Source organism: Salvelinus namaycush, chromosome 19, assembly GCF_016432855.1.
Source record: "Salvelinus namaycush isolate Seneca chromosome 19, SaNama_1.0, whole genome shotgun sequence".
NCBI lineage: Eukaryota > Metazoa > Chordata > Actinopteri > Salmoniformes > Salmonidae > Salvelinus > Salvelinus namaycush.
In genome coordinates, this window is record NC_052325.1 from 41,582,347 (window position 1) to 41,606,838 (window position 24,492).

Sequence of the window (24,492 nt, forward strand, 5' to 3'; positions counted from 1 at the left end):
AAGACTTTGAAAATAAATAGTGTGCGGAATGATCAGTGACATTTCACATACACTTGTTTTTCGGAGAAATCTTCTAAAAATATCATGAATTTTGCATTAATATGAAAAGTGTATACTAAAATATGAAAATACACGTCATCAATATCTCGAAAATCGATATCTATCTTACCTCTATATTCTTTCATGTCCTCCGGATTCAAGAAGATGACAAGTTCAATGGTGAGCCTGTCAGTTTGCCTTAATTCTCGCACAGAATCCAGCCTAGCTGACGCAATGCTATTCTCCAGATTTTTTTTTTTATACTAATGTTATTGATTTAGTCACAGTAATCTTGGCCTTCCTACAAGGGTAAAACAGATTATGGGAGAGACATGAGGTTTGGCTCATTGATTTTCTTAGAGGAGTATCTACATAATTAACATATTATTTTACCCATTGGTCAAAATATGTTTTGATTGGACACCCTGTGATATGATATTTACCAGTCGGTAGAGCTCACCGATACAATTCATTGGAGGTCTATTGATTTATTATTTATTATGGATCCCCATTAGCTGCTGCCAAGGCACCAGCTACTCTTCCTGGTGTCCGGCAAAATTAAGGCAGTTGTACAATTTTAAAAACATTACAATACATTCATTACAGAATTCACAACACACTAAGTGTTTGCCCTCAGGCCCATACTCCACTGCCACATATCTACAGTGCAAAATCCATGTGTACGCGTGTGCATAGTGCGTATGTTATCATGTGTGTCTGTGCTTATGTTTGTGTTGCTTCACAGTCCCCGCTGTTCCATAAGGTGTATTTTTACCTGCTTTTTACATCTGATTCTACTGCTTGCGTCAGTTACCTGATGTGGAATAGAGTTCCTTGTAGTCATGGCTCTATGTAGTACTGTGCGCCTCCCATAGTCTGTTCTGGACTTGGGGACTGTGAAGAGACCTCTGGTGGCATGTCTTGTGGGGTATGCATGGGTGTCCGAGCTGTGTGCTAGTATTTTAAACAGACAGCTCGATACCGTTAGCTTGTCAACACCTCTTACAAAAACAAGTAATGAGGAAGTCAATTTCTCTTCCACTCTGAGCCATGAGAGATTGACATGCATGTCACTAATGTTAGCTCTCTGTGTACTTTTAAGGGCCAGCTGTGCTGCCCTGTTCTGAGCCAACTGCAATTTTCCCAAGTAACTCTTTGTGGCACCTGACCACACGACTGAACAGTTTATTTATCATTTATCATTTATCCCAATTTATCATTGCTACAGTTGTAAATGTGCATATATTATTGTTTTTATTGTCTCATTCATACAGGCCATCATTGTAAATAAGAATTTGTTCTTAACTGACTTGCCTAGTTAAATAAAGGTTAAATATATATATTTTTTTAAATTACAGATCTTTTTTTTACCTGCACTGTTGGAGCTCAGAGCATAAGATTTTCACTTTACCCTGCGATATATATTTTTTTACATGTCTTGGCTGAAGGAAAATATAATGATCTCCAATATGTGAAATTATTCCATTTGCCATAATGTGTCTTCTATATTTTTTTGTAGGCCGGATTGAGGGCTGTACCCCTCCCCCAGGATGATGATCAGCCCAGTCCTCCGTGTGGCTACTGTAAATAACCCCATTCTCAGGGTATCTCTATATAAAAGACTTCATGTCCAGCAGACCTCACTGCCAGAAGCAAGGTTAAACCATGTTCCTTAGATATCTCAATGTATCTATAAGGAATTACGATCAAGGGTCCTTTGTTTGACAAAGTAAAACCGCTTGTAGGAGTGAGTACCATGACAATGATCAAAGGAGAAATTTACAGTGAGGAGTCAAGGTTAGGGCTTCAATAGTTACTTGGGGGCACCTTGTCAGTTCTCACTGTGCATAGGAATTTCCTTGGCTTGCACAAACTAAGGATATATTGTTGTCTTTGCAATCAATATCTCAATCTGTGATCATTCATTATTTCTATAATTTAGCAAGATTTCATGCTAATTGGTTACACTGCCAAAAAATAACTTTCCTGCTATTTCACAGAATGACTTACTCCCCCAGTCTATGTAGTGAGTAACTAAGACAGTGGAGGGTTTGCAAAAATGTATTTTAAAAAGCTTGTCCCCATAGTTCCTTGTTCAATCTGTAATAATCCTGTTTCTCTACGCTGTCACCATCTCCACTTGAGGGGACTTGGTACATGTGTTTAAAGCGGTTCAATTCACCTTTTAAATATGCCTTTTCTTTAAAGGTTCCAGCCGTGTGATGTGACCAGCATGAGTAATCCCATTTAAAGGGGAATAACATGCATTAGGGAGCCCAATTTTGTGCACCCTATTTACATAATTTAGTTTGGCAATCTGGAAAAGGGCTATTAACAGCAGGGGGGGGGGGGGTAGATCGATACTTTATTTCAACATCTCCAGCGTCATCTTGGTCCCAGATAAGAAGGCATCCACTAATTCAAATTCGTGCTGGAGCCTGTGACGCTACCATTAATTCCTGATAAGAAAGGACCGTTGTACTGCCTTACTTAATCTCTGACAGATGCTTCAGCCAGATCGATAGTCTTTCACTTTTTTTTGTTCCAAAGAGAAGATTGATTGCTAGGAGTTACCTGCTGCTCGTTTCTACTTATCTCATTCCTCATTATTTTTCAAATTAGGCATTCTCTGGGGACCCGAGGGGGGGTGGCATTAAAAACCAGCACCGGATGTTTGGTAGAACAACCTTTGACACCAACTTATTACGGTCAAGGAGTAAAACAGCGTTACAAACAAGTGGATAAAGCAGGAGCAGGCTATGGGAAGATCAGGGACGTACGACGGGGGAAGTTGCGGCTCGCGCCAGTGAAGAGGAAATAATCACAATGCTGCCTTCTCATGAATCATTAAGTAGCCCCATGCCTCTTAGCTCGACTCAAAGCGCTGCATTTTCATCTATGGGTCTGAAAGGGTGTTTTATGACAGCAGTATTACTGCTGATAAGCAAGACTCTGCCAGCTGATCAAGTACTGAGACAAGCATCCCGAGCAGCAGCTACACAGCAGCACTAGTCACTATGAGCAGTGGCAGTCAGTAGCAGCAGCACTAACAGCAGAAGCAGCAGCAACAGCAACTCTCTCGTGCCTTTTTTTTCTTCTTTGTGTAGTTATAATCTGTTCTGAGATCAACGGCCAGGGAAGACAGGACAAGTGGATCAGGGCTGATAGCTGTCATCAAAACAACCCCAAACGCAGACCTGGCTGCCCACATGCCGATCGAATTTGTTTGCAAAATCAAATTTGCAGAGGAGGATGAGAAGCAGAAAGGCAAACAGGATGGGAACAAGGAGAGCCTGATTGAGGAGAGCTGCACACCTCCAGCTAAGGACCTGGTTGGCTTCGCCAACTCCAGCTCTCTCCACGGGATTAACCACATCTTTGTCTCGGGGCGCCTGGGCATTCGGCAGACCCTCTGGGCACTTGCCCTTTTGGCTTCTCTGGCACTCTTTTTGTACCAGGCAGCAAAGTGTGCCATCTCTTACCTGGAGCACCCTCACGTCACGGCTTTGAATGAGGAAGCAAGCCCTGAGATGATCTTTCCTGCTGTGACCATCTGCAACATCAACCGTTTTCGTTTCTCTGCTCTCACCGATGCCGACATCTACCACCTGGCTAACCTCACAGGTTTACCTCCAAAAAACCGGGATGGCCACAAGCCCACTGATTTGGACTATCCTGCGCCCGACATGCAGGACATCTTCAACCGGACGGGACATCAGCTGGATGAGATGCTGAAGAGCTGCAACTTCAGTGGACAGAACTGCTCTGCCGAGGACTTCTCTGTGGTAAATTGAAAAGTTTCCCAAATTAGCCGACTTGCTTGTGTCTTGTTTTGAGAAAGAATTTAATTTCATTCGATGTTCATCTAAACTAAAACATTTCAAATAGTGAAAACACAAGGCATTAGAAAAATGAGTACATGTTCTTATGTATTCTAAATTACATAAAACACAATTCCTTGGGACATAGCACTTGTCGTGTTTTTCCAAAACACCTGGAGGCCTGAAAGAAAAGGTTGAAAGCTAAATACTTTCAAGTGTAATTAGTGTCATTTAAATTCTCTGTTCTAGTGTTACTTGAAGAGCCATGTGCTTTTTACTGGGACAAGCTTATAAAAATAGGATTCCGAGCTCTGTGTCAGTTAGCTTTCATCATGCACAGGGCAGCAACAGTTCTCTCATGATTTCCTAGTGTTTGAGAATGTAACGGCATGGAACAACTGCTCCGGCTCCCCTAAAGGGAAAAAAAGACTGTTTACTTTTTAAATACAGGCTGTGGTTTTGTGCTACCTCTGATGCCAGCAGCTGAGAGAGTTCATGGCAGCAAGAGCATATTTTAAAAGCGAAATTCTCTTTCCCTCACTCCCTCTCTCTTTCTCTCTCTGGCATTGCAGAACCGCTGCCTAGCTCTCTCAGCTCTTGAACCTTTCAGGAGGGGAGGAGTAATGTTCCGCCAACGTTGTATTTCAATCTCACTGCTGTTAAGATTAAATATTTAGAGTCAGACATACATGATTTTTGCATTAGCCAAATTGACTAAAAGGAATAAAAAAGAAATTCCATAAGCTTCTCTCACATCCGGACAGGAAGGTAAGGTCGTCTGTCTGTCTGTCTGTCTGTCTGTCTGTCTGTCTGTCTGTCTGTCTGTCTGTCTGTCTGTCTGTCTGTCTGTCTGTCTGTCTGTCTGTCTGTCTGTCTGTCTGTCTGTCTGTCTGTCTGTCTGTCTGTCTGTCTGTCTGTCTGTCTGTCTGTCTGTCTGTCTGTCTGTCTGTCTGTGTTGTGCACTATTTATTAAAGCCACAGTCCTGATAGCAGATGGATGTTTTCCCTCTATCCAGGAGGAACAGGAATATGCAATGGCTTTAGTGATGATAAAGTACTGGTGTCAAGTCTTAATAGGGTGTGTTGAACATTGATATGCTCACTTTCCTGACACCCAAGGATTCTCTCTTTTCATGGTGATTAAACAGTAATACCCTTTGATCTGCCATGTTACAGACCAAGGGAATCATGACGTATCCTTCCATATTTCTGTGACTGTTGCAATGTATTGGCAGCTTGTTTTCTATGTAGTAATTCTGATCTTCAAAAGAATCACTCACATAGTGACATGTTATTGCCCCTGACATATAGTAAGATCCCCGTAGAATTCTCTTTTTTTTTCATCATGCTAAAATAAGAATAAAATGACGGGTAAAGATGGCGAAATACTGGCAGCTTTGGAGATGCGATTCCAAAAGTTTGCAAAGTGCTTGGGTTCAAGCTATTGCTACACCAGTTGATGAGAATGTCCTATGACACTTTGACAGTCCCTCCTCTCTAAGTACATCAATTAGGGGAAGATTGTGACATCCAGGAACGGGGCTGTCCTGTGTCAGCTGTTGAAACCTCGCTAGTTCCCCGGGACGGGGAGTGACGTCAGCACAGATTAAGATCCCGTAGAAAGTTCCTTAAGTTGCTGTTTTCTCTCTGTCAGCTTTGGGATCTGCATTTCGGGGGCTGTCAGTTAGATTTGTTACAGGCTTCCTACTGCCTCCACGCATGACAAGTCATTTACTCCACCCCCAAGGGCAGCACAACTGGGAGGGAGCGTCTGTGTGGAGCCAGCCTTCCTGGGTTGGGAGCTCTGGGTAAGGGCAGGCAGGGAAAGGATGGGATGGATGTGTGCTAGCTAGCTAACGGATGTTAAACCCATCCACAGTCTCTCTCACACTGCATTTACTCCTCTTTTCATGTGTGCGTGCCTCTGAGGAACGTGGAGCAACAGAAGTGTGCGCCACAGTATGTAGCTAAGGCTGAATATTAAACTAACTCACTAGAAGCATTGTTATTACAGGCAAGATGCAATTAAACACACACACTCTCCCTCTCTCTCTCTCTGTTTACTTTTTATTATTTTTCCTCTGTGATTTGCATATATCGGGAAGGCCTTACGCACAGGGTTGTGAGTTTCAATGGATCATTCAGAGGTTTTCCAGATGTTTTGTTTAGGTAATGACTGAGATGCTGCTCTGGGGAACATTGTCTTATGAATAGTCTCATTCCAAGGCATTTGTCATTTCATTATTTGTCCCTAAAGAAACATTCTGTCTGTCTTATTACCTTGCAACTGATATTTAATTTTGATATTTTTTAACTGGTCTCTCACAGAACACTTCAGTGTTCTCAAGTTAGACACATAATTGAATTGAAAAATGACATGGTGTGACACACTGTGAGTCTGAATCGTGTGATTTGAAATGCAATAATTGCTAGGGAAAAAGGAATTCAAAACCATGCATTTGCGCTTGAGGCACTCAAGACCCCACCGAGATAGTGATACACAGCAATTTATTGTACATTCTGGTCCCTAAGAATGAAATGAATTTTCAAAGAAAAAGAAGCTTTGTCATCCAAACATGGTAGCTCTGTTGGAAGCCTATCGTCAGAAACACCTTGGATAGACGTGGACTATCAAAAGACCTGTTGGAAGCCTATCGTCAGAAACACCTTGGATAGACGTGGACTATCAAAAGACCTGTTGGAAGCCTATCGTCAGAAACACCTTGGATAGACGTGGACTATCAAAATACCTGTTGGAAGCCTATCGTCAGAAACACCTTGGATAGACGTGGACTATCAAAATACCTGTTGGAAGCCTATCGTCAGAAACACGTTGGATAGACGTGGACTACCAAAGACCTGTTGGAAGCCTATCGTCAGAAACACCTTGGATAGACGTGGACTATCAAAGACCTGTTGGAAGCCTATCGTCAGAAACACCTTGGATAGACGTGGACTATCAAAGACCTGTTGGAAGCCTATCGTCAGAAACACCTTGGATAGACGTGGACTATCAAAGACCTATTGGAAGCCTATCGTCAGAAACACCTTGGATAGATGTTGAGTATCAAAGAGCTGTTGTCGTTTTTCACAAGATTGATTGGTGTATTTTTTGCATTGAAAAGAAAATGCAAAGAAAAATGCAGCTACTAGCGTTGTCATATTTTACGTTTTACAGATGTAACGAAACATTAGCCGTTCCCAGTCCCTATTCAATTCAACAATCTGTTTTCGTAGTAGGTCTTGATGTTTATATTGAATTTAAGACTGTGTTGACTGGTCAACAAATAGGAAAACAAATAGCTGATCTATTTTAGAACGCGGTCGTACATAATTACATATCAGAAGGATTTGTTTCCCTTCATTAGGCTAATAACTTTGCAGATTGTCAGCATTGTTTGACTAGCATTTTATACCATTTGGTATAATTAAAAATCATATTGACTCTGATTATTTTAGCACCAGATAGAGCTGACCCAACATGCCATGAATAAATGTTTTATTCCCAGTTTTTTTTAACCTCCAGGATAATTGTTATTTCATTGTGTTGTGCTATCGTGTAGATCTGTCTCCCCAGCATGTGCAGAGAGCCCTTTGGCATTTTAAAGAGGATATTTTGGATTTGTTTGCTCTCTCGGTCGGCTCTGTTTGCAGCAGCATTATCAGATTTAGCTCGCAATAAGGACATATCCCTTCTGCATATATTCATGTGGTTAACTAAGTGGTGTTGGTATGATGTGCAGCAATCTATGTAACATGGGTTAACGCAGTCACAATTAAAGGTCTCTGCAATTTGGCCCCTCTGCATGTTAAGTCCTTGTTGAGAGGCTGGTGTGTTTTAATAGATAATTGAATATTTAACAACGTGATCCTGAATGGTTAACTGTTCTTGATCTCCTCTACCTCATCTATTTCAATCAAATCAGAAGTGTTGGAACAAGGATAATGAAATCAATAGTATGCAGAATGGTTAGGCAAGCATGTATGGTGATGCTGTTGTTGATCCTTACCAAGGCAGACAACTGCCTGCCTAGATATCTGGGGATTTGTCCATACAGTATACGGCTTTGAGCCAGGTTCTATTAACCTACAGCTTGTTATTGCTAAGCTCTAGTGAATTTCCTTTACGCAAAAACTCCCAAGTCAACAACAAAAGTAGGCACTCTTTATATCTGACTTCTTTGTGTCGTCCTGTGAAATGATTTGCCATGAACCGGTGCTCTTTGTTGACACTGTCAACAAGTGGGCTGGCACCCACTCTCTCCCGGTGTGGCATGTCTCCCTTGTCTTGGAGTGAGTGCTGCACATGAGCATGACATCAGGTCCCTCAGTGGGTTTAGCGTCTGACCCCCCCATCCGTCCAGCACCCTGACAGAGGACTGGGGACCGTGAAAGTGACCGCCTTTCTGGAGCTTCATCTGAAACAACCTGTCAATTAGCCGTCCAGTTCCACTGCTATGGGACTCTCTGCAGTTCACCATGCTACTCCACATCTGATGTACAGACTCAATCTGAATTTAGAGCCATCTTTAGTTAGGATATGAGCAGCTAGGGAGACCACAAATGTGCAGTTGCTAGCTGTGCCACTAGAGATCTTGGTTCGAGTCCAGGCTCTGTCGCAGCCGGGCGCGACCGAGAGAACCATGGGGCGGCACACAATTGGCCCAGCGTCGTTCGGGTTAGGGGAGGGTTTGGCCGGCAGGGATGTCCTTGTCCCATCGCGCTCTAGCGACTCCTGTGGCGGGCCGGACGCCTGCACGCTGACATGGTCGCCAGGTGTACGGTGTTTCCTCTGACACATTGGTGTCGCTGGCTTCCGGGTTAAGCGGACATTGTGTCAAGAAGCAGTGCGGCTTGGTTGGGTTGTGTTTCGGAGGACGCATGGCTCTCGACCTTCACCTCTCCCTAGTCCATACGGGAGTTGCAGTGATGAGACAAGACTGTAACTACCAATTGGATCCCATGAAATTCGGGAGAAAAAGGGGTAAAAGTTTCAAAAATATATATATTTAACCTCTACGGGATGATATATATATTTAACCTTTATCAAAGATGATGGTATTATCTTTTACCAGATCTAATGTGTTATATTCTCCGTCATTAATTTCACATTTCCACAAACTTCAAAGTGTTTCCTTTCAAATGGTATCAAGAATATGCATATCCTTGCTTCAGGTCCTGAGCTACAGGCAGTTAGATTTGGGTATGTCATTTTAGGTGAAAATTTAAAAAAAGGGTTGGATCCTTACAAAGAAATACTTCAGTTTATCCCGTATCAGGCTGCTCTCTGATGGGGGATACGCAAACAGTACTGTAGGTGTAACCTATTCCGGGCCCTGTCCAACAAACACTGTCCTCCTCCACGCTGGAGATGAATTAGTCAAATTGGTCGGCTGCTTTACTCGATACGCATCATCAACATCTAATCAGATGAATCCATCCTGTGACCAGCTACTGTATAATACAAAACCAAACAGTTTATTTTCTTAAAGGATTTGTCTTTTTTATCATTTCTGAGCAGATTTAAAAAATCTTACCACTGCAAGGTTTGGAGCACTAGGCTGTATATGGGGAGAAGCTAGAGCTTAGGGATGGCTTGTAACTCCACGATAAAGGTTTCTAATGCTCCGGTGAAGTTAACCCCCTTCTAACCCCTGGGTGTCATCTACTCATACATTTGTCTCCTTTTGAGAAGTAGTACACCAAGCTGTTGGTTGTGTTAATGCGTGTGCGTGCGTGCTTGTGTGTACACACACGTTTCATCACAGGCTGAAGGACTTGGTTCAACAAGATTGATAATAACCCCCAACTGGCCCTCCCCCTTCCATGGATCGATATATCCTTCAGTCAGATTGCTTCCCAGGCCTTAAGCCTAGTGTGACTAATTATCTGGTTGCTGTGTTTTGGTCCGGGTCTCTGCTGCATTTGTTGATGCTGCCAGAGCCAGGTTCGAGTTTGATTTTAGTCTAGAGCAACATATCTATTTGTAGAAACAGAGTTGTTGGTCGAACTCAGTCAATATGGCTGACTTTTCCTAATTTACATGTAAAGTGTGCTCCAATGGTCTATTACTATTAAGTAATGAACCATGAGTAGCCATTTCCACACCTCACACAATATTGGGCTGAAAATACATTTGTTATTCTCTATACAGTGGGGTCCGAAATTATTTACATCCTTGATAAAGATGAACAGTAATGAGTGTATAAAATAAATAAATCAAATACAGAGCTATATTGTACGCTAAAAAGAACAGGGAAATTCTATTATTTTATACTAATAGAATTCTAAAACACATTAATGTGGATGCTACCATGATTACGGATAATCCTGAATGAATCATGAATAATGATGCGTGAGAAAGATAGAGTGTAAAAGATTATACCCCCAAGTCATGCTAACTTCTCACCATTACCAATAACAGGGGATGTTAGCATGTCTTGGGGGTATGATTTTTGACCCTCGCTAACTTTCTCACTCATCATTATTAACAATTCATTCAGGTTTATCCGTAATCATGATAGCATCCACATTAATGTAGACGTGTATAGAAACATTATATTCTTATTTGCAATAAAAGTGACTCCAAAATGACACAGTACATTATTTACAATTCATTTCTATTGGGCACAAAATAATCTAAAATCTAACCAAAACGGACTGCAAATGCATGCAAGTTTGTAGAGTCACAAGCTTGATGTTATTGCGTGCTAGGAATATGGGACCAAATACTAAACTTTTGACTATTTATTTATAGGAATCTTTATGGGTGTCTTATTTTGACCCCTACCTTTTTGAGAAAAAAAAGTATTACAGTAAATGTTAAATAATATCTTTTTGAGAAAAAGAGTATTACAGTACATGTTAAATAATATCTTTTTGAGAAAAAAAGTATTACAGTACATGTTAAATAATATATTTTTGAGAAAAAAAGTATTACTTGTTAAGTAAAATCTTTCTCTGAGCAATTGTATTAGTATTAAATAATATAATCTCCCCATTGTTTGTAGCGTACAATATAGCTCAGTATTTGAATGATTTATTTTATACTGTCATTATTGCTCATCTTAAATCAAGGGTGTCAATAATTTTGGACCCTACTGTACATTTTGAAAAACAGTTTTGCACTCTCCATCTGAATACAGTAGGGCTGCATCTCAAATGGCACCCTATTCCCTATGTGTGAGCAGTAATGAACTGTACTGAACAAAAATATAAATGCAACATAAAACAATTTCTATGATTTTACTGAGTTACAGTTCATATAAGGAAATCAGTCAATTGAAATAAATTCATTATGCCCTAAACTATGGATTTCACATGACTGGTCAGGGGCACAGCCATGGGTGGGCCTGGGAGGGCATAGGTCCACCCACTGGGGAGCCAGGCCCAGCCAATCAGAATAATTTTTCCCCCCACAAACGGCCTTTATTACTCAGTTTCATCGGCTGTCCGGGTGGCTGGTCTCAGACGATCCCGCAGGTGAAGAAGCCGGATGTGTAGGTCCTGGGTTGGCATGGTTACACGTGGTCTGCAGAGGCCGGTTGGATGTACTGCCAAGTTCTCTAAAACGACGTTGGAGGGGGTTGCACGCTCCCTAAAACTTGAGACATCTGTGGCTTTGTGTTGGGTTACAAAACTGCACATTTTAGATTGGCCTTTTATTGTCCCCAGCACAAGGTGCCCCTGTGTAATGATCATGCTGTTTAATCAGCTTCTTGATATGCCACTGTCAGGTGGATGGATTATCTTGACAAAGGAGAAATGCTCACTAACAGGCATGTAAACAAATTTGTGCACAAAATTTGAGATAATGTTTTTGTGCGTTTGGAACATTTCTGGGATCTTTTATTTCAGCTTATGAAACATGGGACCAACATGTTGTGTTTTATATTTTTGTTCAATATATATAGGGAATAGTGCACTAAGTAATGCGCTATATAGGGAATGCCATTTGGGACACAACCCTGGGTGATGATGATGAAAGCTACTGACCAAAGATGCACTGTACAGTAAGTACTCTTTTCTTTCTTCAGTGGAGACAGCCGTGAGAGCTGTTTTTGCTTGGGTTTTCGAATCACCGAATACATTAGTGGAAATGTATCAAGCCTGCTTTTAGACCACACAAGATAATACATGCGTGCCTGTTGTTTCTTTAACCAGTATCGCGCATATACTTTGAAAGAGACCGTATGTTTAAATTTCAAAGATATTTAAAATGTAGAAACCATTGTGGCTGCGATTTGCATGGAAATAGCGGTGGTCACTTGGGCTACCATTCAGCGGCAGGAAATGACAGGGAGCACAAATGTCACGGTGCATATCTACCCCCAGTGCTATCTGCATCTGCATGATGCACTGTCTGTGCCTGGTACTGTATATCTGCTTGGCTGGACAATTGGCCCATGTTCTGAATTATGTCTAATGTCACACACTTGGCTCGGCCCCTTGCTGATCTTTTGAGAGTGGCCTGGCCCCACATTTGCATAAATTATCGAGCGGAATTTCAAACATTGTATTTCATTTTCTGTGCCCATTTGACACCTTTTTGCATATTTGCCACTATTGCTAAAAAAAAGTATGCAATCCAGGTAGGACCTATATGGATACGGTGGCATTACTGTCAGGTGTGAAATTCTGTCTTGATCATTCAGAACACAAGTGTCATGAAGAGGACCACTACTAGAATCCCTTTTCCTGTGAGAGAGGTTTGTTAAAGCCTGTGGTATGATTCCCTATATTGCTATACATAGAAAACATTAGGCCTGATTTACTAAGCATTTAAACTAGTACAAAGTTTGCACTTTTGAGTTTTAGAAGGGCATGCACCATAGTGGGATGATTTATCTCTGTCCCCCCCTGATGTAGAATACCAGATGCAAACGTTGCACTGGTGTAAATGGACATCTGTTATGTTGAGTGGGGAAAAAAGTGGAAATAATAATGAAAATAACCTTTGACAGTACTTTAGTTAATGAAGGAATTAATATATTCAAATAAAGTAAATAAATAATTTCTAAAGGTAGACTAGTTACTTGAACAAGGTTTTACAGTACCTTGAATAAATCACAAGTTATGCCAAGATATTCATGAGCATTGATATGTATATATTTCTGTACATGGCCTAATCTTTCCAGACAGAAAATTTCCCTGTGTGCCAGACCAGCAGGTTGTGTGGAGACATGATGTTGACAAACCACTCAACCTTCAGGTGCAGAGAAATGTCATCTGATTTTGTCTCCCAGTGCTTGATTTGCCACCTCTCATTTTGTCATTCTGCTAGTACATTTCACTTATGGCGTGTCTCAAATCAAATTGTATTGGTCACATACATATGGTTGGCAGATGTTATTGCGAGTGTAGCGAAATGCTTGTGCTTCTAGTTCCGACAGTGCAGCAATATCGAACATGTAATCAAACAATTCCACAACAACTACCTAATACACACAAATCTAAGTAAAGGAATGGAATAAGAATATATACATGAGCAATGACAGAGCGGCATAAGTAAGATGCAATAGATGGTATAAAATACAGTATATACATATGGGATGAGTAATGCAAGATATGTAAACATTATTAAAGTGACTAGTGATCCATTATTAAAGTGGCCAATGATTTCAAGTCTGTACGTAGGCAGCAGCCTCTCTGTGTTTGTGATGCCCCCCGGTGATGTGTTGTGCAGACCGCACCACCCTTTGGAGAGCCTTGCGGTTGAGGGCGGTGCATTTGCCATACCAGGCGGTGATACAGCCCGACAGGATGTGCATTTGTAAAAGTTTGTGAGGGTTTTAGGTGACAAGCCACATTTCTTCAGCCTCCTGAGGTTGAAGAGGCGCTGTTGCACCTTCTTCACCACACTGTCTGTGTGGGTGGACCATTTCAGTTTGTCCGTGATGTGTACGCCGAGGAACTTAAAACTTTCCACCTTCTCCACTGCTGTCCCATCGATGTCAAAGGGGGATGTTCCCTTAGCTGTTTCATGAAGTCCACAATCGTCTCCTTTGATTTGTTGACGTTGACTGAGAGGTTGATCATCTCCTTTGTTTTGTTGACATTGACCGAGAGGTTGTGAGGGCACACTCTGAGTGCCCTCACCTCCTCCCTGTAGGCTGTCTCGTCGTTGATGGTAATCAAGCCTACTACTGTTGTGTCATCTGCAAACTTGACGATTGAGTTGGAGGGGTTCATGGCCACTCAGTCATGTGTGAACAGGGAGAACAGGAGGGGGCTGAGCACACACCCTTGTGGGGCCCCAGTGTTGAGGATCAGCGAAGTGAAGAGGGTGTTTCCTACCTTCACCACCTGGGGGCAGCCCGTCAGGAAGTCCAGGACCAAATTGCATAGGACGGGGTTGAGACCCAGAGCCTCAAGCTTAGTGATGAGCGTGGAGGGTACAATTTTTTTATTTTATTTTTTATTTCACCTTTATTTAACCAGGTAGGCTAGTTGAGAACAAGTTCTCATTTGCAACTGCGACCTAGCCAAGATAAAGCATAGCAGTGTGAACAGACAACAACACAGAGTTACACATGGAGTAAACAATAAACAAGTCAATAACATAGTAGGGGAAAAAAAGATAAAAAAGAGAATCTATATACAATGTGTGCAAAAGGCATGAGGAGGTAGGCAATAAATAGGCCATAGGAGCGAATAATTACAATTTAGCAGATTAACACTGGGGTGATAAATCATCAGATGATCATGTGCAAATAGAGATACTGGTGTGCAAAAGACCAGAAAAGTGATGACAATGATGTTGAATGCTGAGCTCTAGTCAATGAACAGCATTCTTACATACAGTTGAAGTCGGAAGTTTACATACACTTAGGTTGGAGTCATTAAAACTTGTTTTTCAACCACTCCACAAATTTCTTGTTAACAAACTATAGTTTTGGCAAGTCGGTAAGGACATCTCCTTTGTGCATGACACAAGTCATTTTTCCAACAATTGTTTACAGACAGATTAATTCACAGTATCACAATTCCAGTGGGTCAGAAGTTTAAAGGCACAGTCAACTTAGTATATGTAAACAGCTTGGAAAATTCCAGAAAATGATGTCATTTAGAAGCTTGTGATAGGCTAATTGCAATCATTTGAGTCAATTGGAGGTGTACCTGTGGATGTATTTCAAGGCCTACCTTCAAACCCAGTGCCTCTTTGCTTGACATCATGGGAAAATCAAAAGTAATCAGCCAAGACCTCAGAATAAAAATTGTAGACCTCCACAAGTCTGGTTCATCCTTGGGAGCAATTTTCAAACACCCGAAGTTACCATGTTCATCTGTACAAACAATAGTATGCAAGAATAAACACCATGGGACCACGCAGCTCAGGAAGGAGACGCGTTCTGTCTCCTAGAGATGAACGTACTTTGGTGCGAAAAGTGCAACTCGACCTTGTGAAGATGCTGGAGGAAACAGGTACAAAAATATCTAAATCCACAGTCAAACGAGTCCAATATCGACATAACTTGAAAGGCCGCTCAGCAAGGAAGAAGCCACTGCTCCAAAACCTGCATAAAAAAGCCAGACTACGGTTTGCAACTGCACATGGGGACAAAGATCGTACTATTTGGAGAAATATCTTCTGGTCTGATGGAACAAAAATTGAACTGTTTGGCCATAATGACCATCGTTATGTTTGGAGGACAAAGGAGGAGGCTTGCAAGCCGAAGAACACCATCCCAACCTTGAAGCACGGGGGTGGCAGCATCATGTTGTGGGAGGCTTTTCTGCAGGAGGGACTGGTGCACTTCACAAAATAGATGGCATCATGAGGGAGGAAAATTATGTGGATATATTGAAGCAACATCTTAAGACATTAGTCAGCAAGTTAAAGCTTGGTCGCAAATGGGTCTTCCAAATGGACATTGACCCCAAGCATACTTCCAAGCATACTTCCAAAGTTGTGGCAAAATGGCTTAAGGACAACAAAGTCAAGACATTGGAGTGGCCATCACAAAGCCCTGACCTCAATCCTGTAGACAATTTGTGGGCAGAACTGAAAAAGAGTGTGCGAGCAAGGAGGCCTACAAACCTGACTCAGTTACACCAGCTCTGTCAGGAGGAATGGGCCAAAATTCACCCAACTTATTGTGGGAAGCTTGTGGAAGGCTACCAGAAACATTTGACCCAAGTTAAACAATTTAAAGGCAATGCTACCAAATACTAATTGAGTGCATGTACATTTCTGACCCACTGGGAATGTGATGAAAGAAATAAAAGCTGAAATAAATCATTCTCTCTACTATTATTCTGACATTTCACATTCTTAAAATAAAGTGGTGATTCTAACTGACCTAAGACAGGGAATGTTTACTAGGATTAAATGTCAGGAATTGTGAAAAGCTGAGTTTAAATGTATTTGGCTAAGGTGTATGTAAACTTCCGACTTCAACTGTAGCTACAGTAGTTGCCTTGGTCAGGGTTTCCCCAGGACCGAGTTTGCCCTAGCACTACACAGTGATTAAAATTATTAAAGCTTGATGATGAGTTGGGGGACCAACTTTGGGAAACGCTGGCCTTGGTAACCAAACAGACTTGCTAGTGTAGCTAACCCAACCATCTGTCCTAGCTTGCTTTTATGAAAATCTAATTCAACAATGCCAATGTTTTCAATTCGACTTTTACTTTCAACATCAGCTCAAACATAGTAAGAATGAACTATAGCCATTGAATTCTAACGTGCGGATATGCCGTGCGTTATAGGGAAATAATGCACTCTCTAGCATGCCCAAGACAATCAGATATGAGTATTCAACATTGCCATGGTGTAAATTATAGATAATTTGAAAAAGTAATTTCATGACCTTTCAGAACCACTTATCTCACAAAGATTAAAATGTATCCGTTTCATTGTTTAAGCAATGTAACAGGTAATTCTTACATGTACCCTGGAGGTCAAAGGTCAAAGTTCTGTTGACCTGAACATTCCAAAAACGTTGGATAGCTGTGAATCTAAGCTGTCCAATGATATGATTAAAGGGTATACGTGAGCAATAACTTGTTGTGTACTGACATTGTTTGTCATAGGGAGAAATCCCTATGGGATAAATGTATGGGATGGAGGGATGAAAGAAAGTGATAACACATAGAAAGCTCCCATTGTTGCACTGCTATTACACATTTTCCAACTCTAGGGACATCACTGAGACATCGTTGTCCCAAGTGAACCCGACGGCCCAAATTTGGGGGTTTGGACTATATAGAGTGCAATACTTTTGGACAAGGCCCATAGCCTTATGTAGGGAATAGTGTGCCATTTGGGACGTATTTTCAGAGTAAAGGAAGGAAGGGGGAATTGCATGCTTCAGATCAGAACTCTCAAGTCCAGGGAAGAAATACATATCACAGTGCTTCACTCACAAATCACCACCCTTTTTTCATTCCTCTTTGACCTTCACCGTTGACTCTGTTCTAAGGGGAATTAACAGGATACGAATGTTTCATTAGTATGTTCTACCATAATGAAAGTGCTCCCCTGAGACCTCTTGAATATTTTTCCATAATGGCTATAATGCCCCTTAACTGACAACTAATTAGTAAGTTGAGGTAATAGGCTAATATATAAATAACCACCACAACATTGAGGAACATCAGGGATGATAATGTGCAATAGAACTTGAGATATACAGTAGGAGTGGTATTGAGATACAGTGCCTTCGGAAAGTATTCAGACCCCTTGATTTTTTTCTCACATTCTGTTGCATTACAGCCTTACTGTAAAATGGATTAAAAAAAAAAAAAAAAAAAATCCTCAGCAATTTTCACACAATACTCGTTAATGCGAAAACAGGTTTGCAAATGTATTAAAAAGAAAAAACAGGAATACCTTTTTACATACGTATTCAGACCCTTTGCTATGAGACTCAAATTTGAACTCAGGTGCATCCTGTTTCCATTGATCATCCTTGAGATGTTTCTACAACTTGATTGGAGTAAATTAAATTGATTAGACATTATTTGGAGAGGCACACACCTGTCTATTGTAAGAACCGACGCTGGAGTAGAGAAGCAGGTACGCAGAGTCAACATTTAATTTTGCACGGACATGGAACAGGACAGGAACAGCGTCAGAACCAGGTAACACAACGACATACGGCAACTAATGCTGAAGCGGGGAACAGAGCTGGGGAACAGACAGATATAGAAGAGGTAATAAAACACGCTGATGTGCGTGACGAGGTAACAGGTGTGCGTAACGAGGTAACAGGTGTGCATAACGATGGTGGCAGGAGTGCGTAGTGCTGGGCAGCTTGGCGCCTTTGGGCGCCAGAGAGGGATAGCGGGAGCTGGCTTGACAGCTTATATAAGATCCCACAATTGACAGTGCATGTCAGAAGAAAAACCAAGCCATGAGGTCGAAGGAATTGTCTGCAGAGCTCCGAGACAGGATTGTGTCGAGGCACAGATCTAGGGAAGGGTACCAGAAAATGTCTGCAGCATTGAAGGTCACCAAGAACACAGTGGCCTCCATCATTCTTAAATGGAAGAAGTTTGGAACCACCAAGACTCTTCCTAGAGCTGACCACCCAGCCAAACTGAGCAATCGGGGGAGAAGGGCATTGGTCAGAGAGGTGACCAAGAACTTGATGATCACTCTGACAGAGTTCCTCTGTGGAGATAGGAAAACCTTCCAGAAGTAAAACCATCTCTGCAGCACTCCACCTATCAGACCTTTATGGTAGAGTGGCCAGACGGAAGCTACTCATCAGTAAAAGGCACATGACGCCCGCTTGGAGTTTGCCAAAAAGGCACCTAAAGACTCTCGTACCATGAGAAACAAGATTCTCTGGTCTGATGAAACCAAAATTAATCTCTTTTGCCTGAATGCCAAGCATCACGTCTGGAGGAAACCTGGCACCATCCCTACAGTGAAACATGGTGGTGGCAGCATCATGCTGTGGGGATGTTTTTCACCGGCAGGGACTGGGAGACTAGTCAGGATCGAAGGAAAGATTAACGGGGCAAAGTACAGAGAGATCTTTGATGAAAACCTGCTCCAGAGCGCTCAGGACCTCAGACTGGGGCAGCCAAAACAATGCAGGAGTGGCTTCGGGACAAGCCTCTGAATGTCCTTGAGTGGCCCAGCCAGAGCCCGGACATGAACATCTCTGGGGAGACCTGAAAATATCTGTGCAGCAATGCTCCCCATCCAACCTGACAGAGCTTGAGAGGATCTGCAGAGAAGAATGGGAGAAACTCCCCAAATACAGGTGTGCCAAGCTTGTAGCGTCATACCCAGGAAGACTTGAGGCTGTAATTGCTGCCAAAGGTGCTTCAACAAAGTCCTGAGTAAAAGGTCTGACATTTCTGTTTAGTTTTTTTAAAATATATGAGCGAAACTGTATAAAAACCTGTTTTTGCTTTGTCAGTATGGGGTATTGTGTGTAGATTGATGAGGGAAAAAAACATTTTAATCAATTTTAGAATAAAGGCTGCAACTCAACAAAATGTGGGAAAAGTCAAGGGGTCTGAATGCTTTCCGAAGGCACTGTATATAGAACAAGACTTGTTATAGAACAAATAGTCTGCTCTTTGTGCCAAAAGTGGGCTGACAATACAATTGTTGCACTCTTAAAATCATTTTATTCTTGAATATTGACGATCTAATTGGTATTGTCATACTTTCTGAAAAGAGTATTTGGCAGCTCCTGAGGAAGCGAAACAGCTACGGATCAATAACAGCAGAGTACTATACATGATTATAAACTGGGTGATTTGAGCCCTGAATGCTGATTGACTGACACCAGTGGTATATCAGACTGTTTACCACGGGTATGACAAAACATTTATTTTTACTGCTCTAATTATGTTGGTAACCAGTTTATAATAGCAATACGGCACCTCTGGGGTTTGTGGTATATGGCCAATATATCACGGCTAAGGGCTGATCCATGCACTTTGCGTTGCGTTGTCCCTAAGAACAGCCCTTAGTCGTCGTATATTGGCCATATAATACACCCCTTGGGCCGTATTGCTTAATTAGACTCAACAAAAATATAAATGCAACATGCAACTATTTTACTGAGTTACAGTTCATATACGGAAATCAGTAAATTTAAATAAATTCATTAGGCCCTAATCTATGGATTTCACAAGACTGGGCAGGGTCGTAGCCATGGGTGGGCCTGGGAGGGCATGCTGTAGGTCCACCCACTTGGGAGCCAGGCCCAGCCAATCAGAATGAGTATTTGCCTACAAAAGGGCTTTATTACAGACAGAAATACTCTTCAGTTTCATCAGATGTCCCGGTGGCTGGTCTCAGACAATCCCGTTGTGATGTCAGTTGGACGTACTGCCAAATTCTCTAAAACAACTTGAGGTGGCTTATGGTAGAGAAATGAACATTCAATTCCCTGACAACAGCTCTGGTGGACATTCCTGCAGTCAGCATGCCAATTGCACGCTCCCTCAAAACGTGAGACATCTGTAGCATTGTGTTGTGTGACAAAACTGCAAATCTTAGTGGCCTTTTATTGTCCCCAGCAAGGTGCACCTGTGTAATGATCATGCTGTTTAATCAGCTTTTTGATATGGCACACCTGTCAGGTGGATGTATTATTTTGGCAAAGGAGAAATGCTCACTAACAGGGATGTAACAAATTTGTGCACAGAATGAGAGAAATAAGCTTTTTCTGTGTATGGAACATTTCTGGGATCTTTTATTTAAGCTAATAGGACCAACATGGGACCAACACTTTACATTTTGCGTTTATATTTTTGTTCAGTATATATTTTGGTTGTACACTATAGTATTTGAATGGAAGCGCTAAACCACTTGGCACAGCTCTTTACTCCCAAACTGCTCCTGAATGAGCAGGAGGAGACAGAGTGGTGAAATGGCGGCTGGCCACTTCTGTGCTGGACCAGCTGTTTCGGGAAATAAATTGGAGCCACCCCATGTGCTGACCTGCCATATGCTATTGGAGTGTTCCAAATTGGGGAGTTATCAGCCTCCTTTCCTTCCCCTCTGATTCAGCTTGTAATAAAGTCAAGCAGCTCTCCTAATCAGAGAGCGCATTGCCACAATGGATTCACCTTTTAGAGGGGAAATCACAAGCCACCCACAGAACTGGACTGCCACTCTCTTATGTTATGCCACCCAAAGAACTGTACTGCCGTTTCCTTTCATATCTATGTTAAGGTGCATGGCGTCTTCTCATGGCAATCCGTGCACATTTGTGGAATGTATTGTTTGTTTATAAACAAATAAAAATAAAAACTATTTGGGAGCATAATATCTGCTTTACAAAGAATCGAAAATTAACAATGTATCACTAATGAATTTTTCAGCCGTCCACATGATGAATACCTGCTTTCATATACTTTTGTTTGAATAATTAAACTTCCTGCCCGGTAAAAAGTAGTTAAGATGCAAAGGTAAATATGTATAAAACCAACATTGCACCAGACAGGTCCAGGTGTAGGATCTTAATTTGATCACCCTGTTGTTGCAGGAAATGCAAACTTGTAGTTTATTCTAGGTTTAAAAAGGCTTCTAAAGTTTGTAATTTCCACTATAAAATGTGACTTGATTTGCCCTAACTAAAAATGTATCACCTTTACAAAAATGTCCATTAATTATAATCCACACAATGTGCATATCCTGTTGCTGCAGGATTATTTTCCTGCTGTGAGAAACTGGTCAAATTAAGATCCTGCATCTGTATATTGATGCTCAGAAGAGGTCACCTTTAACCATGAGCCCCTATCAAATCCAGCTAATGTAGGAAAAGGAACATGATACAGATAAATACTGAATAAATAAAAGCCTTCCTCCCCCGAAATACTGGAATAAATTGCAGAGGATTAGCATCTCATTACAAAGGAGGGCTGGGGATTGTGAACAAAGCGGTGTGAAACAGGGAGCAAAAGAGGGACTGGGAGAGTTCCCTCACCTGAATATGAAAGAGGTCGAGACGCTGGATCCCTCCCGGGAGCTCTGGATAAACATGCATTGACTATGGATTGCACCGCTGGTGTTTTGCGGGTACTAATGAAGCTGCCAGTTGAGGACTTGTGAGGCGTCTGTTTCTCAAACTAGAAACTCTAATGTACTTGTCCTCTTACTCAGTTATGCACCGGGACCTCCCACTCCTCTTTCTATTCTGATTAGAGCCAGTTTGCGCTGTTCTGTTCTGTGAGTAGTACACAGCGTTGTACGAGATCTTCAGTTTCTTGGCAATTTCTCGCATGGAATAGCCTTCATTTCTCAGAACACGACTGACGAGTTTCAGAAGAAAGGTCTTTGTTTCTGGCCATCTTGAGCCTGTAATCGAACCCACAAATGCTGATGCTCCAGATAGTCAACTAGTCTAAAGAAGGCCAGTTTTATTGCTTCTATAATCAGAACAACAGTTTTCAGCTGTGCTAACATAATTGCAAAAGGTTTTTAAAATGATAAACTTGGATTAGCTAACACAACATGCCATTGGAACAGAGGAGTAATGGTTTGCGTATAAATGGGCCTCTGTACGCCAATTGTAGATATTCAATAAAAATCGACCGTTTCCAGCTACAATAGTCATTTACAACATTAACAATGTCTACATTGTATTTCTTATCAATTTCATGTTATTTTAATGGACAAAAAATAGCTTTTCTTTAAAAAAAAAGTACATTTCAAAATGACCCCAAACTTTTGAACGGTGGTGTATATATTCCCGGACTCTGACATTGCTCGTTATGAAATGTATATATTTCTTAATTCCTTTTTATTTTGGGGATTTGCGTGTATTGTTTTGTATTGTTAGATATTACGGCACTGATGGAGCTAGGAACATAAGCATTTCACTACACTTGTGATATATCAAAATATGTGTATACAATAACATTGTATTTGATTTGACAAGCATCAGACTACACAATCACAAAGGTCAAGCATGTGAAAAGAGTACAAATAGCCTACAGAGTAGGATAATTATTAAGTAGAATAATCATGCAAGGCCCGAGAGTCCTGAAATGAACATTCGGGCTTTGTTTTAGGCAAGGTAGTTCATGAAGAGGTCCTACATCTTTAACAAAATCTAAGAGGCAGCTCATCTCTAGTTTCCAGTATACAAGACTTTGCACACAGCTGGGGAGAGCATTCAAAAGCGTTATCTACAGTATCTGTAGAATCTCTGACCAGAATTTGTATTATGTTAGGACAATCCCAGAAACAATGAATAAGAGAACCCTCCGCACCGTGACACTTACAAAGACTAGACAAATTTGTGTTCATTCTGTCTAGACACAGAAGTGTCATGCAGTCGATCTAAAATTACATTTCCCAGGCTGAGCTGCAAGCTAGAAAATGGGATGGTTGTACACACATTTCTTTGCTTTACTGCAAGCTCATTGGGGAGCCTATATCAGTCTCATAACACCTTAGTTTTGTCTGCCTTATCTCTTCAAATTGCACAGTAAGTTCTAAAAGCCTTGAGTAATATGTTTGAGCTGTGTATTCTTCAAGAGGTGGGTCAGACTGTTTGCCACAGAGATAAATTGGCAAAACTACAAATCCTCTGCTGCTGGCTAGTCTGCGTTATCTGTGCCCTGAACATGCAATTAATCTTGATTCCCCACTGATGTGTTGATGCTCAGTCAAGCAGAAAACTACGGTAGACAAGGGGCTCGTTGACAGTAGCTACGCTGCATCTGATTCTGAAGGACCCAAATACGCTCTCCCTAGTTTGAATAAGGACTTTTTAAAATTGAGATGCTGTACTGTTTTCATAGTTGGTTGGATAAGGCAGCCTGATGGTGCAGTTTTGTCTTGTTTTCAGGTTGCTTATGGGATAACTTCCAGTCTGTCTTCCTCTCAACTGTTTAGCGGAGATGAAACTTGGAAGTGGTCTGCTCAGACTCTGCTGGTTCACTACCCCACTAAGTGCAACACTATATCCTAGAATGGGACGATAAACCAAAAATGATCGATACCGACCATTTATCGAGGACATTTTACTGATATCGATAATAACGATAAGTAGTCTTTACTAGAGGAATGTTAAGTTAGAAATGAGAAAAGCCTGTTAATATGAACTATTGCTAACGGGACAATTGAGACCCACAACATTCAAAGTTGTAGAAGTAGTTGTAAAAATGTAACTGCACATTAATTCCATAAACGTATCGTTCAATTTATCGGTATCATGCTAATTCAGTAAATTTAGTGTGATATGGTTTTTTCTCCATATCGCCCAGCTCTACTATATCCTGGTTGATTTTGTAGACAAATGTCCCAGGGCAGTGTTTGGGAAAGGTAGGAGTAAATTGATAGATGGGCTCAGCGACAGTGTTCCATTGCACCACTTTAATGGAATCAAACATGAACTTCACAAAGTGTGTCACGTGAGGTTACAACTGCATCACTTGCAGCAAAAATACAACGTTTACCATTGTATAGTGAGTGAGTTGTAATTCACACATCTCATATTTGTGTTGACCACTACACAAGGGAACCAGGGGCCATCCATCACTGTGATCCAATCATTCTAACTGACATATAAGAATGCACTAGAGTAAGGGTGAGTTTTCTTCCACAAAGCTGCATAACTGGAGAGTATCTCAGTATGTCTGTCTCCTCCCTATGATGGCTTACCTTGCTGTACGTATCTGCTGTTGTATACAACCTCAATTTCCTCCC

At 41.4% G+C, this 24,492-nt stretch overlaps 1 protein-coding gene across 1 annotated transcript in view; it reads left to right on the forward strand.

The window, feature by feature from the left end:
• Nucleotides 1–3,248: 3,248 nt before the first annotated feature.
• LOC120063850 (acid-sensing ion channel 4-A-like) overlaps nucleotides 3,249–24,492 on the forward strand; it is a 140,970-nt gene continuing 119,726 nt past the window's right edge. Inside the window, exon 1 of the mRNA XM_039014167.1 lies at nucleotides 3,249–3,824. Within this exon, the coding sequence (XP_038870095.1) occupies nucleotides 3,249–3,824 (576 nt within the window). The remainder of the gene's footprint in view (nucleotides 3,825–24,492) is intronic.